General features: G+C 40.0%; 1 protein-coding gene across 2 annotated transcripts in view; it reads left to right on the forward strand.

Moving 5' to 3' along the window:
- Positions 1-21806, forward strand: part of Slc9a4 (solute carrier family 9 member A4) — a 51524-nt gene that overhangs the window by 18323 nt on the left and 11395 nt on the right. For both annotated transcript variants that reach the window (XM_010631747.1, XM_010631752.1), the window contains exons 3-8: positions 9649-9908; positions 11113-11330; positions 14768-14970; positions 15523-15609; positions 18983-19053; positions 20884-21045. In XM_010631747.1, coding sequence (XP_010630049.1) covers positions 9649-9908; positions 11113-11330; positions 14768-14970; positions 15523-15609; positions 18983-19053; positions 20884-21045 — 1001 coding nt within the window. The remainder of the gene's footprint in view (positions 1-9648; positions 9909-11112; positions 11331-14767; positions 14971-15522; positions 15610-18982; positions 19054-20883; positions 21046-21806) is intronic.

Genomic DNA, 21806 nt, shown 5'->3' on the forward strand with positions numbered 1-21806 from the left:
GGTGAAGGGAGGGCAGAGGTAAGGGGAAAAAATGAGAATCAAGACTTGTCATGTAGAGGTACAAGATCCCAACAATGAATGTAACTGTACTGTATCCCTAAAATGTACCAATAAACTCAATTAAAGCTGAAAAAAAAAGAATAATAAATAATGACCAGAAAAAGGTATATCTAAAAAATATAATTTCTTAGACATGGGGGAGGAAGGAATCTATTAATGTAATTCACCAAGTAAATTAAATGACTCATTACATTAATAGATGCAGGAAGTAATCTGGAAAATCTATTTGTGATTAAACATCTAATTTGTGATTAAAATTCATAGCAAAGTAGAAAATACGATCTTCAAATTGATAAAATATATTTATGAAAAATCTATGACTAATATTATACTAAATGTTATATAGAAAGCACTTCTTATCAATGATCAGGATCAAGACAAGAATATTGGGCCAGGGATTTAGCTCAGCGGTTCGGTGGCCTGCCTCGCAAGCGCAAGGACCCTCAAAACTGTCTATTTTTTATGAAAAGGAAAAAAGTATAATAATGAGATCAGTAAGGCAATAGTGTATTTTAGATAGTTTATGGAGAAAATCCCCAGGAATTTATTAAACAACTTCTAGAATAAAATAATTAACTATTAGTGAATTTAGCAGGGTCACAGTATTTAAGATTGATATACAAAAAAATCAAAAGCTCCTTAACATGTAGTGATACATTACCAGGGGTAAAAACAAATGTTAAAATTCCATTTAAAATAGTATCAAAACAAAAGTAATTAGTAAGTTCATCAAAAATGTGCAAAGCTTTTTCACTGACTGTTATAAAACATCAATGACAGCATCTAAAAAAGATCATGTTTGCTAATGGAAGACTTAGCATTGTTAAGATGTCAGTTTTCTTCCAAATGATCAATAGATTTAATAAAATCCCAATGAAAACCACAGAGAGCTTTTTAAAATAGAAATTCACAGAGCTAACTCTAAAATCTGTTTGCAAACTCCAGTGAAATAGAACACACAAAAAAAAAATTTAAAAAGAAAAAGTTGGAAGATTTAATCAAATAATTACTGTAACACCTCTAAGAATTATAATAATGCTGCAAAAGTCACATTATGGACTAAAGAATAGATTTGTAGACCATCGAGAAGACTAGAGAATGCTGAATGGACTTCTATATATAAGGTCACTGATTTTGTCTCAGGAAGCCAGGCAATTCAGCAGAAGAGGAAAGACTTTTCAAAGAATGCTACTGAAATATCTGAATCGCCATGGAGACACATGAAATCACATCTTACCTCAAGTCATATTTAAAAATTAACACAAAATGTGTCATAGACTAAATGTGAATGCTAAAATTATACAACTTCTGAAAGAAAACATGAGAAAAAAGTCTTCATGATCATGGGGTAATCCAAGGACAGGAAAAACACAGACCAAAAAAAAAGAGAAAGGAAATAACACATTAAATCAAATTTTATCAATGAATAAATTTTGCTCTTCAAAAGGCACTGCTACATAAACAAAAAGAGGAGCTAGGGGATGTGAGAAATTATTCACTATGCCTGTGTCTCACCAAGGATTTACATAGAGAAAATATAAAGAATTTTATAACTCAATAGTAATGGGAACAACTTGATTAAAAAATGAGCAAGAGAAAAATATCATAAGAGATGATATAGTAATAGCTATATAAAATATGCTCAGTGTAATTAGAAAAGTGCAAAATAAAATGACAATAAAATAAAAATACCACACCCTGTAGAAGCCTAGAAACAAGAAGATACCAGTGCCAGGCGTGGACCAGTATACAGAAGAACTAGAAGCTGCACATACTCCTGTGGGAATGGGAACAGACACAATGACCATGGAAAGCAGGCGGTAGCCTCATAAATTCTAATGTGTCTACTGTACCACCTGCCTGTCCCATTCCAAATATGTATGCCAAACAGAAGAGGTATGGCCTAAAATATGATGGCTGTTTACATTTTCAAAGAGTTTTTAAAGTACAAGACATATTTCTATCAATTCTCCTCAAATCCTCCCTCTTACTTCAAACACCCTTATCCCGTCATTCTTGCCACTGTTTGAAGCAGTTCTCCAAGTCCTCTTTCCTGAGTGCTTTTACTGTAGTTGTGCTTTCCTGGCTGCCATGATGTCCTGAAAGGATTCAAAATTTTTAGGATAATTTCTGTCTGATAAAAACATGACAGTGTGCTCTTGTCCACCTTATTCACCAGATCAGGCACCCATGCAATTTCGGGCTCTTCTCCAAAGTCAAAATGACTGTAAAAGGTACACATTTTGAATCATTTCAGGGCATTGAAGCGGCCAGGACAGCTCAAATAAAAACATTTATGAAAGAAGACTTCTACAACTACTTCAGAAAGTGGCAAAAACATGGAATAAGCATGTTAAACAAGACAGTATTTTTTTTGCCAGCATCAGTTAGCTACCATAAACACAGATAAAAAAATCAGACTAACTGATGAAAAAACATATAAAACATAAAACAATTATACGAAGTCAAGGTGAATTTTTTTAGATACACTGGCCATCCTGGATTACAACAATTTTTTTCTTTTTTTTCTATTGTCTGCATTTTATTTTTATTTTGTACTTTATTTATATATGGTCTGTCATTTAAGAGAAACTGTAGTATTTAAGCTTGTGTGCTTGATTAATTTCACTTAACATTGCGGTCTCAAGGTGTGCCCATTTTCTTACAGATGACTCAAGTTTATCCTTCTTTATGGTACAGTATAAATACCACCTTTTCTTTATTCATTCATCTGTTGATGGACCTGCAAGATGCTTCCAAGATTTAGCTCTTATAAGTTGTGCTGCTATAAACAGGGTGTGCATAGATCACTGTACTGTGATGTCTAACTCTTTTGGGAAGATAGCTAGAAAGGGAGTAGCTGGGTCAAATGAAATTCTAGCTCTAATTTTTTGAAGAATCTTCATACTAAGTTCCAGAGAGGTTGTACTAGTTTACACCTCTATCAACCATGAAAAAGTGTTCCTTTTTCTCTGCAGCCTTGCTGGCATTTGTTATTATTTGATTTCTTGAAAAGAACTATTTTTTCACATGAGATGGAATCTTAGTGTTGTTTTAACTTGCATTTCTCAAATGGCCAGAGTTGCTGGACATTTTTTCATGTATTTATTGATGTGTGAGAATATTTTGAGGATGATTAATGGCCATGTATCGTTTACTGTAGCCATTAAAAAATTTCAATAGTTACCTTACTGTTTGGTAGTTCTATACAGATGAAATTGTAACACTGACAGCAGCAATGGTCGAGTAGCTAAAAACTGAGGAGAATGAGAACAAATGCACATTAATAGGTGAAAGGCTGAGTAAATTAGGCCATAACTATGCAGAAGAACAACTCTCAGAAGGGAGAAACCACTGATCTCTACAGTAACTTGGATAACACCCCAATGCATTGTACTGAGTCAAAAGAGCCAGTTGCAGAGTTCATTCTGTAGTATTCAGTACAGATAAAAGGCAAATTCATCTGTAGTAACAATAACAGATTCGGAGTTTCCTGGGGCCTGGGTCTGACAGAGGGCTGAACTTGAAAGAGAAGTGAAGAACCTGTCTTGGTTTGTGGGATTGTTGTTATATGTTCAAGAAAGTTGTGGGGTGTCGTTGGTGGGCCGGGCTTTTGTGTGTTGAATGAGCTTTATAAATGTTTGTAGTACCATCAATTAAATGGTTGCTATTATTACAATCATGGGAGGCTTGGAAAGTTTATTGAAGGTGACACAAAAGGACACCCCCCCCCCCGGACAGTAAGTAAAGAGGGAAAATCTGACCTTGTTCTCCATGAGCATGGACATATTTTAGATTTAGCATTGGCTGAATTTTTCCTTTGCATATATGAAAAATGTGGGCAAGTTAAAATGAATTCAAAGAAAATATTTTTCACTTGAAGGATGCCTAGAGCTTGCTTGTTTGAAAGGCAAGGCTTGATTTTCATGTGGCCAAATGGATCGTGACTGTAAATGTAGACCCTTTGTGTGGACTACTTTAGCCTCTGCAAGTGTCTTGCTGCAGGACACAGTGGTCCAGGGTCAAGGTTGACCTAGTAATTTCCCTGGGCCATTGGAACTCCTGGGTGACTACTTATAATCTCACCAGCTATACAAAATTTTTGGTCTGTGACAACAACATTCAAAACTTTAGGTCTCAATCCTGTTCCATGAGTTGCCTCTGGATTTGAGAAGCAAATAAACTCTTACCTAAATCCATTCAAACAGGCCTTATCTGGATTCGTGGATGTCTGGTTTCGCTCACCTTGGCCTCAGTCCTTCACAAGCTAAACCCAAAGATGCAGTTCCCAGGACTTCTGGGACCTATATACACATCGCAGAAAATGGAATTGGACTAAACAAATTCACTCACTCAGGACACAATCAATAAGTTTATTTAGCATTTATTTTGAAACCAAAAGTGACAAATTTCAAAGGTTCAGCTAAGCTTTTTCTAAAACCTGCCTTTGGTGTGCTTAATAAAAATAGATTAGTATTATGGCAACTTTGTAAAACATGACACACAGATGGACAGATAGGTAAATGCTACCCAGGTCATCCACAGCTCAGATGTGCAGAGATGTGCACCTCCTCCCATGAGGGAAAATGAAGAAACTCAGAGCCTGGTGCACAGTGACCCAGGTAAAATGGAGAGGGAAGGAGGGAAGCCAGATATGATCCTCTTGCTGAATTTGTCAGAGAGTATACCAATCCTTACTGTGCGTCCCCAGCTAAGAACCACCCCTGCCTAAGCAGTCCTGTGCCTTCCAAGTGGGAGAAACCCACTTGGTTAACTCTGCTCTCGTCCTAGGCTGAGGACAGAGGAGGAATTTCAAACACAGGATGCTGATCAGTTTCATTCCTTGCAGTCAGAGATCTGAGGGATGATAGATGTCAGAGAGTTAGGTGATAGGCAGACCACAAGATTAGGAAGACATATGTATGATACTTATCTGGAAGGGATGTGGTGGGGGACATGTATGGAGGTTTTCCTTTATACCTTTATACCTTCCTTTTCCTTTATACCTTCCTAAAACTCCAGCACGCTGGCATGTGTATTCTCTACAGATTGAAAATCAGGTTCAATATTTCTGCAGTCTTTTTGAAAAATAATTCCTTTACCAATTTCAGAAATGTACAATATTCATGTATTCATGGTGTGTGTGTGTGTGTGTGTGTGTGTGTGTGTGTGTGTGTGTGTGTTTGTGCATGCTTGGAACAATTTGTACCATGCTTTCTGATTCTTCTTCAGCTTTCCATCTTCTTTTCCCAGGAAGTGCATGAAAACTTCTCTTTGAGGGAAAAAGGCCAGCTTTTTAAACAATCTGTCCACATTCTCTTGTCTAACCAAATTTATTGCCCACCAGCAGCTTATTACTTTAAAAAGTACTCGCTAATTCATATATTCAAAGCATGTGTCCTAGTATCTCTTAAGACATATAATGGAACTATTTGGAGGACCAGCCACAGGTTAGGGTCCTGCAAAATTCAAAATGAAATCATTTTTGGGGGGTGTATCAGGGATGAAACCTAGAACCTTGTGCTTTTGAGGTAGGCAGTGGAACCCCTGAGCTAAATCCTCAGCCTAAAATGAAATCATTTTTGCACTAGGAGATTATAACTCATGTCAGCTAATCTATAGTACGAGTTAATTTATTGTGTGGTCATTTGGGCTATAGAACCTATAGTAAATAGAATAGTGAACTGGCATCCCTAAAATTCATGTTCAACTAAGACTCAGGATGTGACTTACTTAGAAATAGTGTTTTTGCAAATATAATTAGTTAAGTTAAGGAGCACTCACACTGGGTTAAAGTGGGCCCTGGCCTAACGACTGGTGTCCTTATAAGAAAGCCGTGTGACACACTCAGAGAAGAGACACAAGAGACTGAAATGATATATCCACAAAGCAAGGCACACCAACGATTGCCACTACCTCGAGAAGCCAGGAAGAGACAAGGACAAGGAGAAATCCTCCACAACACTTTCAAAGGGAGCACAATGACATCTCGATTCCAGACTTTGGTCTCCAGAACTCTGAGGGATTTGTATTAATGGAGCCACGCCCCAGGAAGCTAACTGAAGGGTCCAGGCGACAAAGCTATATTGTAGAGGTTCATGTGAACCAAGAAGCTGTGAGCAGAGGGATCACTGAGCACCTCCTGTGCCCTCTGTCTCCCACCAGCTAAGCCCATCAGCAGTGGAGCATGCCACATGAGGGCTGGTGACCCTTGAGTTACTTTGAGGAATATCTTCTCTGCCAGCTCACATTGCACAGCCAAGAGCCAGGCTGTGGAGCTTTTGATGTCTACACATATGTGGGTGGCAAAACACATACAAATAGTATACATGGTGACTTCAGGCATCCCCAAAGCAAGGATGCCCATCCCCATGGACCCATTGCTTCTTAGACTCCTATCCACCCATGGAGGAAACCACTCTCAAACTCATGCAAGGCCATCCTTAAGATAGGGAAAATGTCTGAGCTGTGATATGGGCTGGGATGTACTTACAGTGCCCTTTGACCATTCACAATTATGCATATAGCAAGTCAACAGCCTAGGGACAAACTTTGCAGATGGTCATCCATTGCCTGTCTCTCTCTGTGGGAAATCATAAAGGTGATTGATTCACGGGAGTCAGGAGAGGCTATGCTCAGTGTAGAGCTGGATGGGCCAGGACTGGGAAATGGGCTGGGGAATAATGGCTGCAGCTGCCTACAGACTGTACATCATGACTGAGAGCTCAGCATTTGCACAATACAGCCCACAGCTCTCGAAGGTCCTGCTGGCAAAACTGAAGCCAGAACCCAATAGTTAGTTGTCAGGCCATGAAAAAGAAAAGAGTGTATCAGTAAGAATGACTAAGAATGAAATAGTCAGAGTGGAGCAGGAGGCTCAGGCCAGGAAGCCCAGAAGGTGTGAAGAGGAGGTCTCTGTTCAGAGGTACTAGGGGAGCAGGTTGTGAAAGTGGATGCTGAGTTGGAATAGCTCATCAAGAATTCATGTTGAGATTTAATGGCCATTTTAACAGCATTACCAGGTGAGACCTCCAGGAGGTGAATAAACTAACACCACCATTGTGGGAGGGGGTTGGTTTCTCTAGATGTGTTTGTAATAGGTTTAGGCCTCTTTTGTCTTCTCTTGGTGTCCCAAGTGTGCTTGCTTCCTATGTTTGTTATACTATGATGCAGTGTGGGTGAAGACCCTCCTCAGATTCTGATGCTGTGCTCTTGGGTTTCCCCATCTCTTTATGTGAGCCAAATCAAGTTCTAGGTTTTGTAAGGCACCCTACCCATCGTATTCCCTTTTAGCATCAGAAATCAGACTCGGATGGTATGGGAACGAATGGAGTACAGATCCTGGAGGACCCAAAGCAGTCTTTTTGTGGTTCTAGGATACTCAGCCATTCCTTGACTTTAGATTCTACCTTCTGATGTGTGGTTCTAGTTGGAGCTCAGAAGACCAGAAGCAGTAAATTCTCAGCAATCTACCAAACTGGCACCTTATTTCTGGATGTTTGAAATATGTCTAACTTTTTAGTTTTCAAATAAGGTTCTGATGTATGTAAAATATATATATATATATATACCAGAATGCTGGCAGGAATGTGAACATTAAAGGCCAGGCTCAGAATTCAGCTGGGAAGAAATATTTCTCTGAACTAGAGCCCATGTGAGTTACACTGTGGCAAAAAATTGTGCAGATTTTTCTCATGTTCAGAGATTTTGTGGGAGGCTGAGATTAGGTTCAGTGCACTGATTAATCTAGTGGAAGAAATTTTAAGGTAGCCCAGTGTTCAGGCTGTGGCACAGACTGATGGCTGCTTTTAGCAAGATTTACAGCAAGGAACATAAAGTTAGAGCAAAACAATTTAAAAATTTTTTAACTTTAGCTCAAAAGAAACCACAAGTTGAGGCCAAAGGAGGTCTGGTTGATGAAGAGATTTGCACTGTTAGAAAGAAACCAAGCACTTTGTACAAGGAAAAGAGAAAAGATACCTCGAGGGAGCTCAGAAATCAATAAGACCCTACCCATCACAGGCTCAAAGGTGTGAAAGTATAAATCTTTCATTTGGAAGAAAGAGTCCCTGAGATCCTTGCTAGAGAAGAGCCTCTTAGGGAACTGGTTTCCTAAGATTCCTTTCACTGTGGTCAGCTATCCACACATTCAGAAGCTGCTATAGCCATTATCCAAGGGAGGCTGGTTAATGTTCCTGCTGACAGCAGACCTTGGCAAAATCCCTGTGAGGTAGGCTTCACCGTCATGCAGAATGTAAGAGTTGTGGGACCAAGAAGGCTTCCATTCAGGTTTCAGTGGGAGGACTAGAAGGTCAGGCAAGGAGCCCTATGAAGCAGTGGGAATAAAGCTGAATGAATGTGCAGTGGAAACCTTAAGATACGTAGTTATATCATATTGTGGTCCCTGAATTAGGCAGCTTTTTGTCACTGGGGCACAATGCTCCATACTGACAGCTCAAGGGGGGGGTAGGTTTAATTTGTCTCATGGTTTAGGGAATGTAGTTCCTGGCAGTAACATCATAGCAGGTGGATGTAGTGGAGCGTAGATGCTTGGTTGGAGGCAGCCAGGGAGAAGGAGGGAGTGATACCAGGAAAGAAGGTCTGGAGATCAGATATATACCTAAAGTCACACTTCAATAACCCACACAAACACCCACAAGCATGTTTTACTAATCTCATGGGCAGATTCCAAGCCAATCAAGTAGAAAACGTTAAGGTTAATTTTCACATCCCATACCTTGGCAACTTTACACTCAAAAATCTCCTTAGACCAATATTTAATATCCAAATAAAGATAATTCAGAGACCATTTGCATATGGACTATGTAGCAGGCTACATGGACGCAGGAAACAGAAAACACACCGTAGGTTAAAGAGAAAAATTTTAACATAAAATTTATTAACTATAATAAAGTTACGGTTCATATATAAAAGAGAGGTCTCCATGGTGTCCACATCTGAAGGGGGACTTCAGGGAGGAAAGACTTCGATGCATTTGAATCTTACTGGGCAGGATGGCCAGGCTGGCGTTGGTCTAAACTTTCTGGGTAAACTAGCCTCACAAAGGCACATGGAGCTGGATATTATCAATCCCTGGGCTTCAGAGGGACAGCGTACATTCAGGGGAGGAGCGTACTTGCAAGGAAAGTGGTTATGACTTTCAAAGAGTGTGCTGCTCTGTGGAATCCTGCTACACACATATGGTACACGTGGCCTTACTAGGGATGGGTATAGACGGCTAATTCTAGGCTCAACCTGCAAGGTCACAGAGGGACCGCTTTGGGGGCCTGTTTATATTTATGGTGTAAAATATGATAATTTGCTACTGTATACAATAAGTAATGATCAAAACAGTATAATCAGTCTCCTCAAACATTTATCATGTTCTTACTTATCGGGCATTTGAGTATTATACTTTTTATTTGGTGAATATGAAAACATTTAAAATATTTGGAATATATCTAGAAGTTAGATAGCTTTGTTATATAATTCATTCTTGTGTAGTATTTATGTATCAAGTTGAGAATTGGCGCATGAATTATTTCTAATTTCTAACTCATATTTCTTTTCTATTTCTATTTTGCCTAGGTCTTATACAATATATTAATTGCCTTCACAAAGATGCATAAATTTGAAGACATAGAGCCTGTTGATATTTTGGCTGGATGTGCCCGATTCATCGTTGTGGGCTGTGGGGGAGTATTCTTTGGCATCATTTTCGGATTCATTTCTGCATTCATCACACGTTTCACTCAGAACATCTCAGCAATTGAACCACTCATTGTCTTCATGTTCAGCTACCTGTCTTATTTGGTTGCAGAAACGCTCTATGTCTCGGGCATTCTAGCGTGAGTACAGTCCAAGCACCTTACCCTACAAAGAAACTTCACAACCCTAGGAGGCAAAGCAGATATCTGAAGAAGGCATGGATTCTGCCACGAATCATCAGAGATGTTTCAGGGCTTAGAGTTTTGTGTTTTAACTTTCATGAAATCTGATTCAGGTCCTTTGCCAAACAAATATTCTCTCCAACATTTGTGTTTGTTCCCTTGTAATTTGCCTGAGGAGTGCCTAGCAATTATAATGTCAACTCAGAAAAGCTGGGGAGCCTACCGTCTGGATTATTTTGTTTTTATTTTTATTTTTGAAAAACTAATTTTCAGGCAGAAGAGAGGCTTGTGTCCCTTCCTGGGTCTCCTGCCACCCCCTTCAACCACCTTCACAGCTCTGTGACCCTTCAGGGTAGGCAGACACTAGGCAGCTGGGATCAGTATAGAAACCTACATTTTTTTGATCTAATGAAAATATTTTTGAAATGCTTTATCTTGTGTCCTTGTGACTTTGAGATTCTTTTTCTTAAAATGAATTTTCTCAGTTGGGCTTATATCTTGTTACACTGTTTTCCCAATGACGTTGTCCTTATATTCAGATATTTAGGCAGAAATAGTTAACTTTAATACCTAGGATTGCCGATGCCAGTTTAACTCTAGGCCTCTGTCATTTTTTCACCTTAAAAACACCAAGGGAAGGCAGAGTTCTTTCCCCACACTTGCTAAGTGGTTCTAGCGCAGAAATATTCAGAATGAAAAATTTGTCATAAAATAGTTGCAAGAAGTGTTATTTGTTTGCAGGAAATCAGGGTCTTGCTGAATTGTTATGTACATCCAACCAAAGCAGATTTATTTTCATTTAAGAAAGAGTAAAGGCAAATGTAAGAATTGGGCCCGACAGAGCTCTAGAAGAGGAAGGAAAGCAGGCAGAGAAGCTTCAGTATTGCTTTCTGGAACTGCTCCGCCATTTTACTGGAGGAGGCCACATGACACACACTTTCCCTACCATGCCTCCTTTTTCTTGTAGAGACCTCTAGGGGAGGGGAAGAGGAAGACAGAAAAGCTGTGGAAAGTCTGCAACCAGGAGAGAGAAACTCAGGAGACATTCTTTCTGAAGAAAGACAGGCTTTGTGTGTCTGGGGCTTTGCCAATGTGGAGGACATTTTGTGGAAGCCTAGAAACTACAGTATCTGCTTCTCTCTGAGACTCTGCTCTTTTCCAGAATCACAGCCTGTGCAGTGACAATGAAAAAGTATGTGGAAGAAAATGTGTCCCAGACATCCTACACAACCATCAAGTATTTTATGAAGATGCTAAGCAGTGTCAGTGAGACCCTCATCTTCATCTTCATGGGTGTGTCCACCATTGGGAAAAACCACGAGTGGAACTGGGCCTTCATCTGCTTCACTCTAGTCTTCTGCCAGATCTGGAGAGCTATCAGTAAGACACAGCAGGGCCTTCAGACTCCTGCAGGCTTCTGTTTCCCAGTTCTTGTCTTAGTCACTTCCCTTGTTGCTGGTACACAATATCTGACACCCACAAGTTAAAGGAAGGAGGGTTCATTTTGGGGCACGGTTTGTAGAGGTTTCAGTCCATAGTTGGCTGGCTTCTAAGGACAGCATGGCAGAGGGGAATGGAAGAGGAGAAGCTGCTCACAGCACGGTGGACAGAAAGCAGACAGAATGGGAGGAGCTAGGGAGGGAGATAAACCCTTCAGGTCCAGGCCCCCAGGGACCTGCCTTTTCAGATCAGATAGTCAGCAAGTCAGTCAACGATAAAAATTCCATAATCCAGTCGCTCTCACAAGCCCTACTTTTGAGCATGAGGCTTTGTGGGGACACTAGATACGAATTGTAACAGCTCTCTTCTTCCCTTCTGTAACAGGAAGACAGAAGTAATGGGGTGATGTTAACTGCTTTTACTGGCTAGGGTGGTCCAGGCACCTTGTAGTTCCAGGTCTATCTTCTCTTTGCCCCTCAGTCAGCTCAAAGTAATAAGTGGCTGGCTGACAAGGTTGTACAGTGAAGCACAGCAGAAGCATCTGAGTATTTTTCTTTAATTGAAGAGGGAACTTTCACACCAACGTATTTAAATATAACCCAGTAGTTGTATCCCTCCCTCTTCACTACTGGCTAGTGTTTACCCTCCTGCACTTTAAATCAGATACAGATGATAAACTGTGGGCATCAACACTATTGTTACAAGATCAGTGAGATCTCAGTAACAGTACTCTGTGTAAGACAAACACTGTTGAGAAATATTCCCCTAAATCATACCTTTAGGTTAAGGGTGGAGTGCATCCGGGTGGATAACAGACAAAGGGCCAGGAAACCAACTTTATTATTGTTGTTATTGTTTGTACCGGGGATCAAACTCAGCTCCTTGAGATTTCGAGGCAGGTGGCAGCATCACTAAGCTAAATTCTTGGGCCCCAACTATTATTTTAAAAAGATCTTAGTATTTACTAATAAGAGCTACCATAACTATAACTATAATGTCACTGACCTCTGCCCTTTAAAATATGCCTAATTTTTGGAAATGAGATCTAGTGATTTTATTTTGTGCATTTGTAGTTCAGGAGCTAGAAAAGATTCCAAAGTACTAAACTACAGTGTATGTGTTGCCTTTTGATTAGAAGTGTTATGGTTTTTAAATGGCTTTAACTAATCTTTTCAAGCCAATTATTCAAAGAGAAGCTGGAAGAAATGGTTGAAAACTTATATCGAACATGCCAATTCTAAATTAATTTAGAATGGCCCTTAGGGTCTAGGAGAGATAACAAGCATGCAGAAATATTAAAATATTCACAAAAGCAACTACTGGGTTCCTGGTGGAAAAACTGTGATGTACATTAAGGAAACTATGACGTACATTTAAAAATCTCAGATGGAGTCCTGGCATAATTACTAACTGGCTATTTGAACTTAGACAGATATTTATCTTTTCAAAATCTTCTTCCTTGACCTGGAAATGATGGGTTTAGATAAATTTTTAGATCTTGTTCAGCCCTAGTATTCTACAAATTTACAGGGAAGTAGAGCCAATATGAAGACAATTAAAAGTACAGTTTCAGCCCAGGCACTGGGAGAGGACCAGCACTATTGTCCCTTGGTGACCATCTAGCCCAACTCTGTAGTCTTACAGTTGAGAGTTGATGGTCCCCCTGAGAGAGCGAGGGCTGGACCATGTCACGTGATGGACAGAGCCAGTGTTGGAGTCTGGTCTCTTTTCATCCTGACTCTTTGTTTATAACAGCAATGATGAAGGCTTGTAAGACACACGAAGGCTTATAACATAGGAGGCCTTGCTTTACTGTATTTATGGGTATTCATTTTTTAAAAAATTTTTTCATCTACCTTACAAAGTGTGTATACCTATTCTTCCATACCTGTAGGTCTGCATCTGGAGGTTCAACCAAGTGCAGACCAAAAATATTAGAAATAAAATTGTATCGTGTTGGACTCACACAGACTTTTTCCTGTCATGCATCCCGAAACAGTACAGAGTTAGCAACTACTTATCTGGTATTGACTTTGTACTCAATATTGTAAGAAATACAGAGATGATTTGAATTATCCCGAAAGGTGTTGTAGGCTAAGTGCAAACACTACACACCACTTCCTACAAGGCCTTTGAGCATCATGAAATCTGGTATCCATGGTAGGTACCATGGTATCATTCAGAGACGCCAAGGACAGCTACCTCTGATAAGTAGATAAAGCATCTGCGTCTTAGGGACTAATAACCTTGCTGTAGCTTGAATGCCTGGTGTGTGGCAAAACCAAGACAGACAAAACACATTGAAAAAGTTTAAGTTTTGTCTAAATTCTGTTGTCGTTTGCACTACCAATGTACCTGTTGTCCAAAGATGCTTGCTGTAATCCAGGAGGATACAGAGAGTCTCTCTGTGCAGTAGTGAAAGCTCTTCTTTAATTTTTCTGGGCTTTAGTGGAGGGTGCGGCCGTGAGGCTGGAGAGGCTGTGCAGTGAAGTCCTTCCACTTAGATGCTCACTGGCAATCGGAGGCCTCCTGTGCCCTTGCCAATACCCTCGCTTGCTTGTTGAACCTCAAGAATCACTGAGCCAAACAGGGAAAAGCTGCTTACCCGGAGACACCCCAGTTGTTGAGTGAACTCTTCACAGTTAAGTCACAGACCACAGCTAGGTGCAGTGGCACACACCCACAGTAATCTCAGCACTCTAGGAGGCTGAACCAGAAGGGTTGAAAATTTCATTACCCGGAGACACCCCAGTTGTTGAGTGAACTCTTCACAGTTAAGTCACAGACCACAGCTAGGTGCAGTGGCACACACCCACAGTAATCTCAGCACTCGGGGAGGCTGAACCAGAAGGGTTGAAAATTTCAGCCCAGCCTGGGCTACATAGTGAGATCCTATCTCAAAATTAAAAAAACAAAACAAAAGGAGCTGCAGCTGCAGCTTAGTTCAATGGCTTGTACCAAAAGAAAAAAAAAATCACTGATCTGTTTTGAGTATCAAATGAGAATATGAGATAACATTTTTGTTTCCCAAATATCCTTGCTTTAAGTAGTTTTGAAAGGCAGAGCAAACATTGTAAAGATGGATTGGAAATAGTACAAATAAATACCTTGCATAAAAATATGAAGACTGACTTATTGTAGATACACACACATGCACACATAACTAGGCAGTCACCAGAGAAGACCTCCAAATTGAGGCAGGACAGTCGCACAACTATGAGGAGTGCAGAGCCCTCGAGCTCCCCTGTCTGGGAAGGGTAACCTGGGGTATGGGACAGAGCCCAGGCCTTGCTAGGCTGGCAGGCATGAGCTTTGTTGCTAAGGCTGTGTCTCTCACATATGGGGCCTCTGGCTAATCTGTCTCTCCCCCTTTCCAGGCGTGTTTGCCCTCTTCTATATCAGTAACCAGTTTCGGACTTTTCCCTTCTCCATCAAGGACCAGTGCATAATTTTCTACAGTGGTGTTCGTGGAGCTGGAAGTTTTTCACTTGCGTTTTTGCTTCCTCTGTCTCTTTTTCCTAGGAAGAAACTGTTTGTCACTGCTACTCTAGTAGTTATCTATTTTACTGTGTTTATTCAGGTTGGTAACTTTCTTTCCTATTTGAAATAAGTAGGTTCTTTCAGGACCATGTAGTAAATTGATAAAATGCAAATAATGCCACTTTCTCAGATTTTTTAAAAATCTGTGTTCCTTATCAAACTAAATTCCTAAATATTTTTAGGTCATGTTTGTGGTTAGCCTTTAACTTCTAAAATGCATTGCCTTTTAACCAAAACAACACATGAATTAAAATTTTGTTGAGTTACAAGCAAATGATAGCTACTTTACTGTCTAGCTCTGAAAATGAGATTCTAATTAGCATCTTATAGCATAAGTTTTAGCTGGACTTATAACCTAATGAACTAATAAAAGATTAATTTAAAGGATAAGTTAAATTTTCATATTAAAATAAGACAGTTATAGGTATTTTTGTTATGTCATTCAAAACTAAACTTTTGTGCATTCATTCAGTAGAAACTGGAAAAAAACATGTATAACTTGGATATTCTAGTAGTTTGGATAACAGATATGTTCTCTACAGTGACAATCCTCACCTTAACAAAACGCTTTATTTTGTTATTTATAATCTAGGGAATCACAATTGGGCCTCTGGTCAGATACCTGGATGTCAGAAAGACCAATAAAAAAGAGTCTATCAATGAAGAGCTTCATATCCGAGTAAGTTATCTGTGTTGTAAATAATGGATTTATATGATGATCCCATTTATCTCTGAGGATTTATCTCTAGTGCCTGGATGAGACTTGATAGATGTCACCAAGCCTGTGGTTTTATTTCTCCCTAGCCCCACTGACAGCCCTGTCCTAGCTCCCTGTTGCTGTCCTAGGGAATCAGCTTGCCTTACTGGCTTCAAACCCCCAGTTGTATCATCTTACGGTTCTGGAGGTGGAAGTCTGAGATGTGTTTCAGCTGAGGCACTGCAGGGTTGTCTTCCTCTCTGGAGTCTCTGGGGGAGAATCTGTTTCCTTCTATCTTCCAGTTTCTAGAAGCTTCCTGCATTTTCGATGGTGGCCCCTTCCATCTCCAAAGCAAGCACTGGCTGGTCAGGTCACCCTTGTTCTGCGTCACCCTGTCTCCTTCTTCCACACTGAAAGATCTCTTTGGTTATACTGGGCCCACATAGATAATTCATGGTGTTCTCTTCTTCTTAAGGTCAACTGATTAGCAACCTTATTCTCATGGGCTACTGGAATTCTCCTTTGCATAGCAATGAACACATCCCCAATTCTCAAAGATTTTCCAAACAACTTTGGGAGGCCATTATTCTGTGCATACGTTCTGCCCTCTGTTCCTTAAAACTTCATGTCTGTTCCACAGTCCTCTATCCCAATATCCTGGATGTCTCAATCCATTAAAGCACCAACTCCAAATCCAAATCTTATCTAAACTTCTTCATGTGAAAAGTCACAAATTATATCATCTCAAATATCTAAGTCAGGAATGGGTGAAGCTCTGGGTAGAGTCCATCCAGAGGCCCAGCTCCTCTTCATCTGTGAGCCTGTGAAACTCAAGGAACAAGTTAAGTTAAGGAACAACTCAAGGATCCCTAGTTATGCTGGCAGAACAGCCATCAGACACCAGGTATTGGTATTCTCTTTCAAGAGTGGGGAAAATGGAAGCAAAAAAAGAGTCATGGATCAGGAGAACATTACAAAGTTTCTGGGAGAACCATTTCGTTTCAAAGTCAGGAAATACAACCATCTCTTTTGGTGCTTATTTTCTTCCTTTCCCTGGGTTCTGCACTCCACCCTCTGAGCCACACTCTCTTTTTGTGAAAGGTAACGTGCCTTTGCTGTCAAGTGCTTTCATCAGCTGATTTCTCCCTGTAGACTTTTAGGGTCCCACAGCCTTCTTTCATTCTGTTCTTTTCCTCACCTACTTTTATTTCAAGATGGCAGTGTTACCAAAAGCATTCAACAGGGAAGCAGAACCAGCAGAAGATATGAAGAGATCCATGAAATGAATTGGTTTACACGCTTATCTGTGCTGGTTAGTAAGTCCAAATTCCTAGGACAGACAGCAGGTTGGCAGACTGGAGCCCTGGCCCAGACTAGAGTTGTTATCTACTGGTAGAATTTCTCATCTGAGAAGTTTCAGGTCTGTCCAGAAGCCCTTTCAACTGATCAAATCAGACCACTATGTTGATTTAGAATGATCCCTTTAACTTAAAGACAACTGATGATGAATTCTATTTATATCTACAAAATATATCACTGCAACATCGAGTGTTTGATTATATAATGGGGACTTGCCCAGTCAAGTTGACACCTCAAAAGATTTTTTAAGTGACTAAGTTCAAAGTGTTCTTCTTGCTTTTAAACTCATTGTTCCACAGGAACCTGGGGTCTTTTGCTTTTTTTTAGAACTCTTAATAGGGAAAGAGTAGAGGCTGCTACTACTTCTATAAATCTGGCTGAGTAGCAGTTTTTGGTAGAAAAATTCCACTCTGGCAAAAATGAATATGAAGTTGAGCATGGTTCATACCTGTTAGAGTTCAACACAGTTTGAAGGGATGGCTCCCAGGCATAGAAATGAGAATTAGTGCTTGGAAGATGGGAAAATAGATATAGATAGATAGATAGATAGATAGGCAGACAGCCAGATAGATAGAATGAGTTCAGCTCATTTTTGAAAGAGTGTTCTGATAATCATTTCTTGATTGGCATGCCCAAAGGTGTGATGGATGTGTTCAAGCAGTAAACACTTGGGAACATTTCGAATAATTACTGCTCACGAAGGTCATGATTTGAGGGGATGATTGGCCCAGATAATATTTTAGGCTTCTTCTATCCTTGAGGGTGTGTAATGCTGGAGAAAGGTGTACAATTTACCTGTATCTATCTAAATCAGCCCTGAATTATATAACAAAATCATCTAAGGCAGTACATTTCAAGAAATACAAACCAGAAATTTTGAAAGTCATTTGAAAATAGTCAACAGATTAGAATAGGGAGTATTTCAAAGTGTGTAATACTTTAATTGGATTTTAGATTTTTTTCTCTATCTTTATCTTTTTGGATTCATTATTTTAAAATATGCATATGCCTAAGTCTATAGAATTTGAATAGTTCATTCTTTTCTCAATTCTTTTTCTCAAAAATGTTTTAATTATTTGTAGAAGTCAGTGAATCAATTAAGTATTGGAAGAATAGTCCAGTATTTAATCTATTTTGAAAAATATTCAGAAGCAGTAACAATTTCATTGATTTTTAATTTAAATGGTAGAGACTAATTCGTAATTATTTAAAATTTATATTTTCCTCTAATATTTTGTAGATAATTATGTATAAAACACATGTAACATTATTGGCTTGTATGTTGAAATGTAAATATCTAGGTCAAATGATCATATAAAAATGGGGAAAATATTAAAATGAGAATACAAATAAGTTACCTTCTTAGATTTTCTTATAACAGACTATCTGAAGAGTTATATTTTGAGAAACTGTATGTATTCGATACTGATGAGTTCTTTTTTTAAACAATGAAATTAAACATAAAAGTTAATCATTAGAATTTATATCCTTATGATTTCAGAAAAGAGATATTTCCTAGGTCATTCTAGAAAAGTGTTACTCAAAGCCAAGGCCAGCTACATTATTTTCATTGCATGTTCTGTGTATTATCAAGAAGCTTATCTCTGGAGTCTCTCAGTCATGAACCTAAGTTGAATTACTATGAAAGGCAGGATATTTCATTACTACATAAAAGTTAATCATTAGAATTTATATCCTTATGATTTCAGAAAAGAGATATTTCCTAGGTCATTCTAGAAAAGTGTTACTCAAAGCCAAGGCCAGCTACATTATTTTCATTGCATGTTCTGTGTATTATCAAGAAGCTTATCTCTGGAGTCTCTCAGTCATGAACCTAAGTTGAATTACTATGAAAGGCAGGATATATTTCATTACTTAAACAGGCTGACAGAAAAAAAAAAAGATAGCATCAGGGAATTAAGCATTGCTCCTTTGCAAGATGCATTGGTGCTTCTTGTGTACTGCTCAGAGCTCTTCCTTATGCTTTCTCTGGCAGCTGATGGATCACTTGAAGGCTGGCATTGAAGATGTGTGTGGGCAGTGGAGCCACTACCAAGTGAGAGACAAGTAAGGTGGTCTGGTTTCATTACCTAACCAAGGGTATTTGTGTCATGGGGAACTTTCAAGGGGGACCAGGAAGACAAAGGCCCAGGAGCCATGCCACCCAAGAAGCAGCTCGGCACCCTGGATGCTGTTAATTATGGAAATGAGCAGTGTCTGTGGAACAGGCTAGGTCAGGGTTTGGTTTACTTGGGAGAGAACTAGGCCCTGGGTGGATGGGAATAAAGAAGTCATAATTACATTTAAAGGAAGGACAGGGCTTCCCATGATAAAAGAAGCTTAATTGTGCCAAAACTGGCTTCCTGAAGCTTCAAAGGGATTTGGTGACATACTGTGAGTCCTAGGCAGGGATTTTTCCATTGTGGGGGTTTCAAACATGGAAGATCTTTAAGGGTGCTGCCTAAATAAGAATTCTTTAAAATGCCAAAATCTCTCTTCTCCACCATAGCTCACATTTCTGAATTGGTTCCTCTTCTAGACTTTGTCTCAAGGAGAAAGACTGTGGGTTGAGACAAAGGTTGTAAGGTGCCAAGTAGAGGTGTGGGTATGGATAGCCATGAGTATGCTTGAGGTCATTACAAGGGTGTAAAGAGGGGAAGCTGCTGAACACAGGGTTTGGGAAACTCCCAAACTTAGGCGGCTGGTCAGGAAAAGGAGGGCAGAAGGACACAGGAAGAAGCTGTTAAGGAGCACAGAAAGAAGACAGAATTGAGCTAGAAGGGGGAGGAATGACCCAACACATTGAGGGACACAGCTGCCATAGGGTAAGTGCAATGGCAGCCACTGGAGTGGAACAGGGCAAGGTCGAGATAGGCTCAGGGAGAAGGTCAGACGCATTGTGAAGGTAGAAGAGCTGGTGACAATGGATTGAGGAATTAACAGGAACCATGGTCTCTCATCAGAAAAGGCAGAAACCAGAAGGTCAAATGGTGACCCAGCTAGAGCAGGAGCAGGTGTGGTCAAGGCCAAACAGATGGTAGAGCTCAGGAAGTCAGCCTGCCACCCCTCCGCCCCCAAACTTACCTGATATAGTCTGCCCACCTTGGGAACCAGGAAAACAGCCATCAGATGATAAACCAGCAGCCCAGGAAGTTATATTCCCCTCCAGAACATAAAGTAGCAGACAGGTTGCTCCCTGAATGTGAAATGATGATTGGAAATGTTGAAAATTTCAACTCTAAACAAATGGCTGACTCCTGCCATATACATTTTGTGCAGCTCAGTCTAATGGGTTGGCCAGAGGGTTGCTGCAATAATCACCGGCCACCAGTGTCTGGCCTATTCAAGTCTCTTTCATTCAGACTGTAAGGATATGTGTGGGGTTTTTGTTCTTTTCCTTAATTGGCAGGATTCAAAATGAGCCGCAGGATAATAGAGAGAAACTACTGTAACTACTGGGCCATTTAAACTTCCTGGGTTCTAGTTGAATAGGCCTGTATCACTATAAGTGCAGCTGCTCTGTCATGAGCTATTAGCATGACACACAATAATCAAAAACTGCTGCCCCTTATTTCTTCTCTTACAGTGGGACCTGAGCTGAGCTGGGCCCCCTGGCTCCCCACTTACACATACTTTTTGCCCTGATTGCAGCTTGTCCCTTTCTTTTTGTTTAGTTGATTGTCAATATATTCGGGCTAGTGGGCTATTCTTTCCCTATTTAAAAAATGCATAAATACTATGAATTTGTAAAAATGTATTCAAATGCTATGTATTCGAGTCACTCTCTTGATGTTTTTCAGAATAAAGTTAAGTAGTATTTTGTTTTAAGAAAAAATGCAGACATATAGACAATATACAGAGATGAACGATTTCCAAAATGTTGATTTTTATTTTTAGGTTTAAGAAGTTTGATCATAAATACTTACGGAAAATCCTAATCCGAAAAAACCTACCCAAATCAAGTATTGTTTCTTTATACAAGAAGCTGGAAATGAAACAAGCTATTGAGATGGTAGAGACTGGCATACTAAGTTCTACAGCGTTTTCTGTACCATATCAGTAAGTCATGTCTCCTTTTTGATCTGGACATTCAATGTCAGAATTCCAAGGAACACCAACTCATGGTTCCATTAAAAGAAGCACCAGGGTGGAAGAGTGTGCTGGTCAGCTTTCTGTTACTTTAATGCAGACCTAAAATAATCAGCTTATGAAAGAAAGTTTGTTTTAGCTCATTGTTCTGGAGGTCCCAGTGGCCCAATGTGTCGGGCCTGTGGCAAGGACAGCACATCATGTGAGGAGTGAGTATCAAGGTGCATGCTCACATTTCCAATCAGAAAGCAGGGGGAGAAAGGTACAAACTGGAACAATAACCTTCGAGAGCATATCACCAATGACCTAAAGACCTCTCCCAAGGCCCCACCTTTTAAGGTCCACTGGAACCTCCCAGTACCACTACCCTGGGGACCCAGTTCTTACAATGGGACCTTTGCAGGCCATTCACCCAAGTCACAACAGGGGATAGTGTGGTAGCCAGAGGTGTGGCAGGTGTAGGGGCAATTTAAAGTGAAAGCTAAGCCATGCTGAAGGCAAGGCTCGATGTTCATTTTTGAGGTTTGCCTTCAGTCTGTGTGAGACCAGCTTGGAACGGGAGCAAGGAGTTGCTGGCTTCCTGTTGAAAATAAGACTATAGGGAGTTGATGCGGAGGCAGGATGTAGGGAGAGGTGGTGCTTGTATATAAATCCATCATTACATGATGATTTCCTTTGAAACATGGTGTTTCTCCTGGACCATCTGCTAACCAATTGCCTCAAAGCTGGCT

The sequence above is a fragment of the Fukomys damarensis genome, unplaced genomic scaffold (genome assembly GCF_012274545.1).
Source record: "Fukomys damarensis isolate Sample0158 unplaced genomic scaffold, DMR_v1.0_HiC HiC_scaffold_9, whole genome shotgun sequence".
NCBI lineage: Eukaryota > Metazoa > Chordata > Mammalia > Rodentia > Bathyergidae > Fukomys > Fukomys damarensis.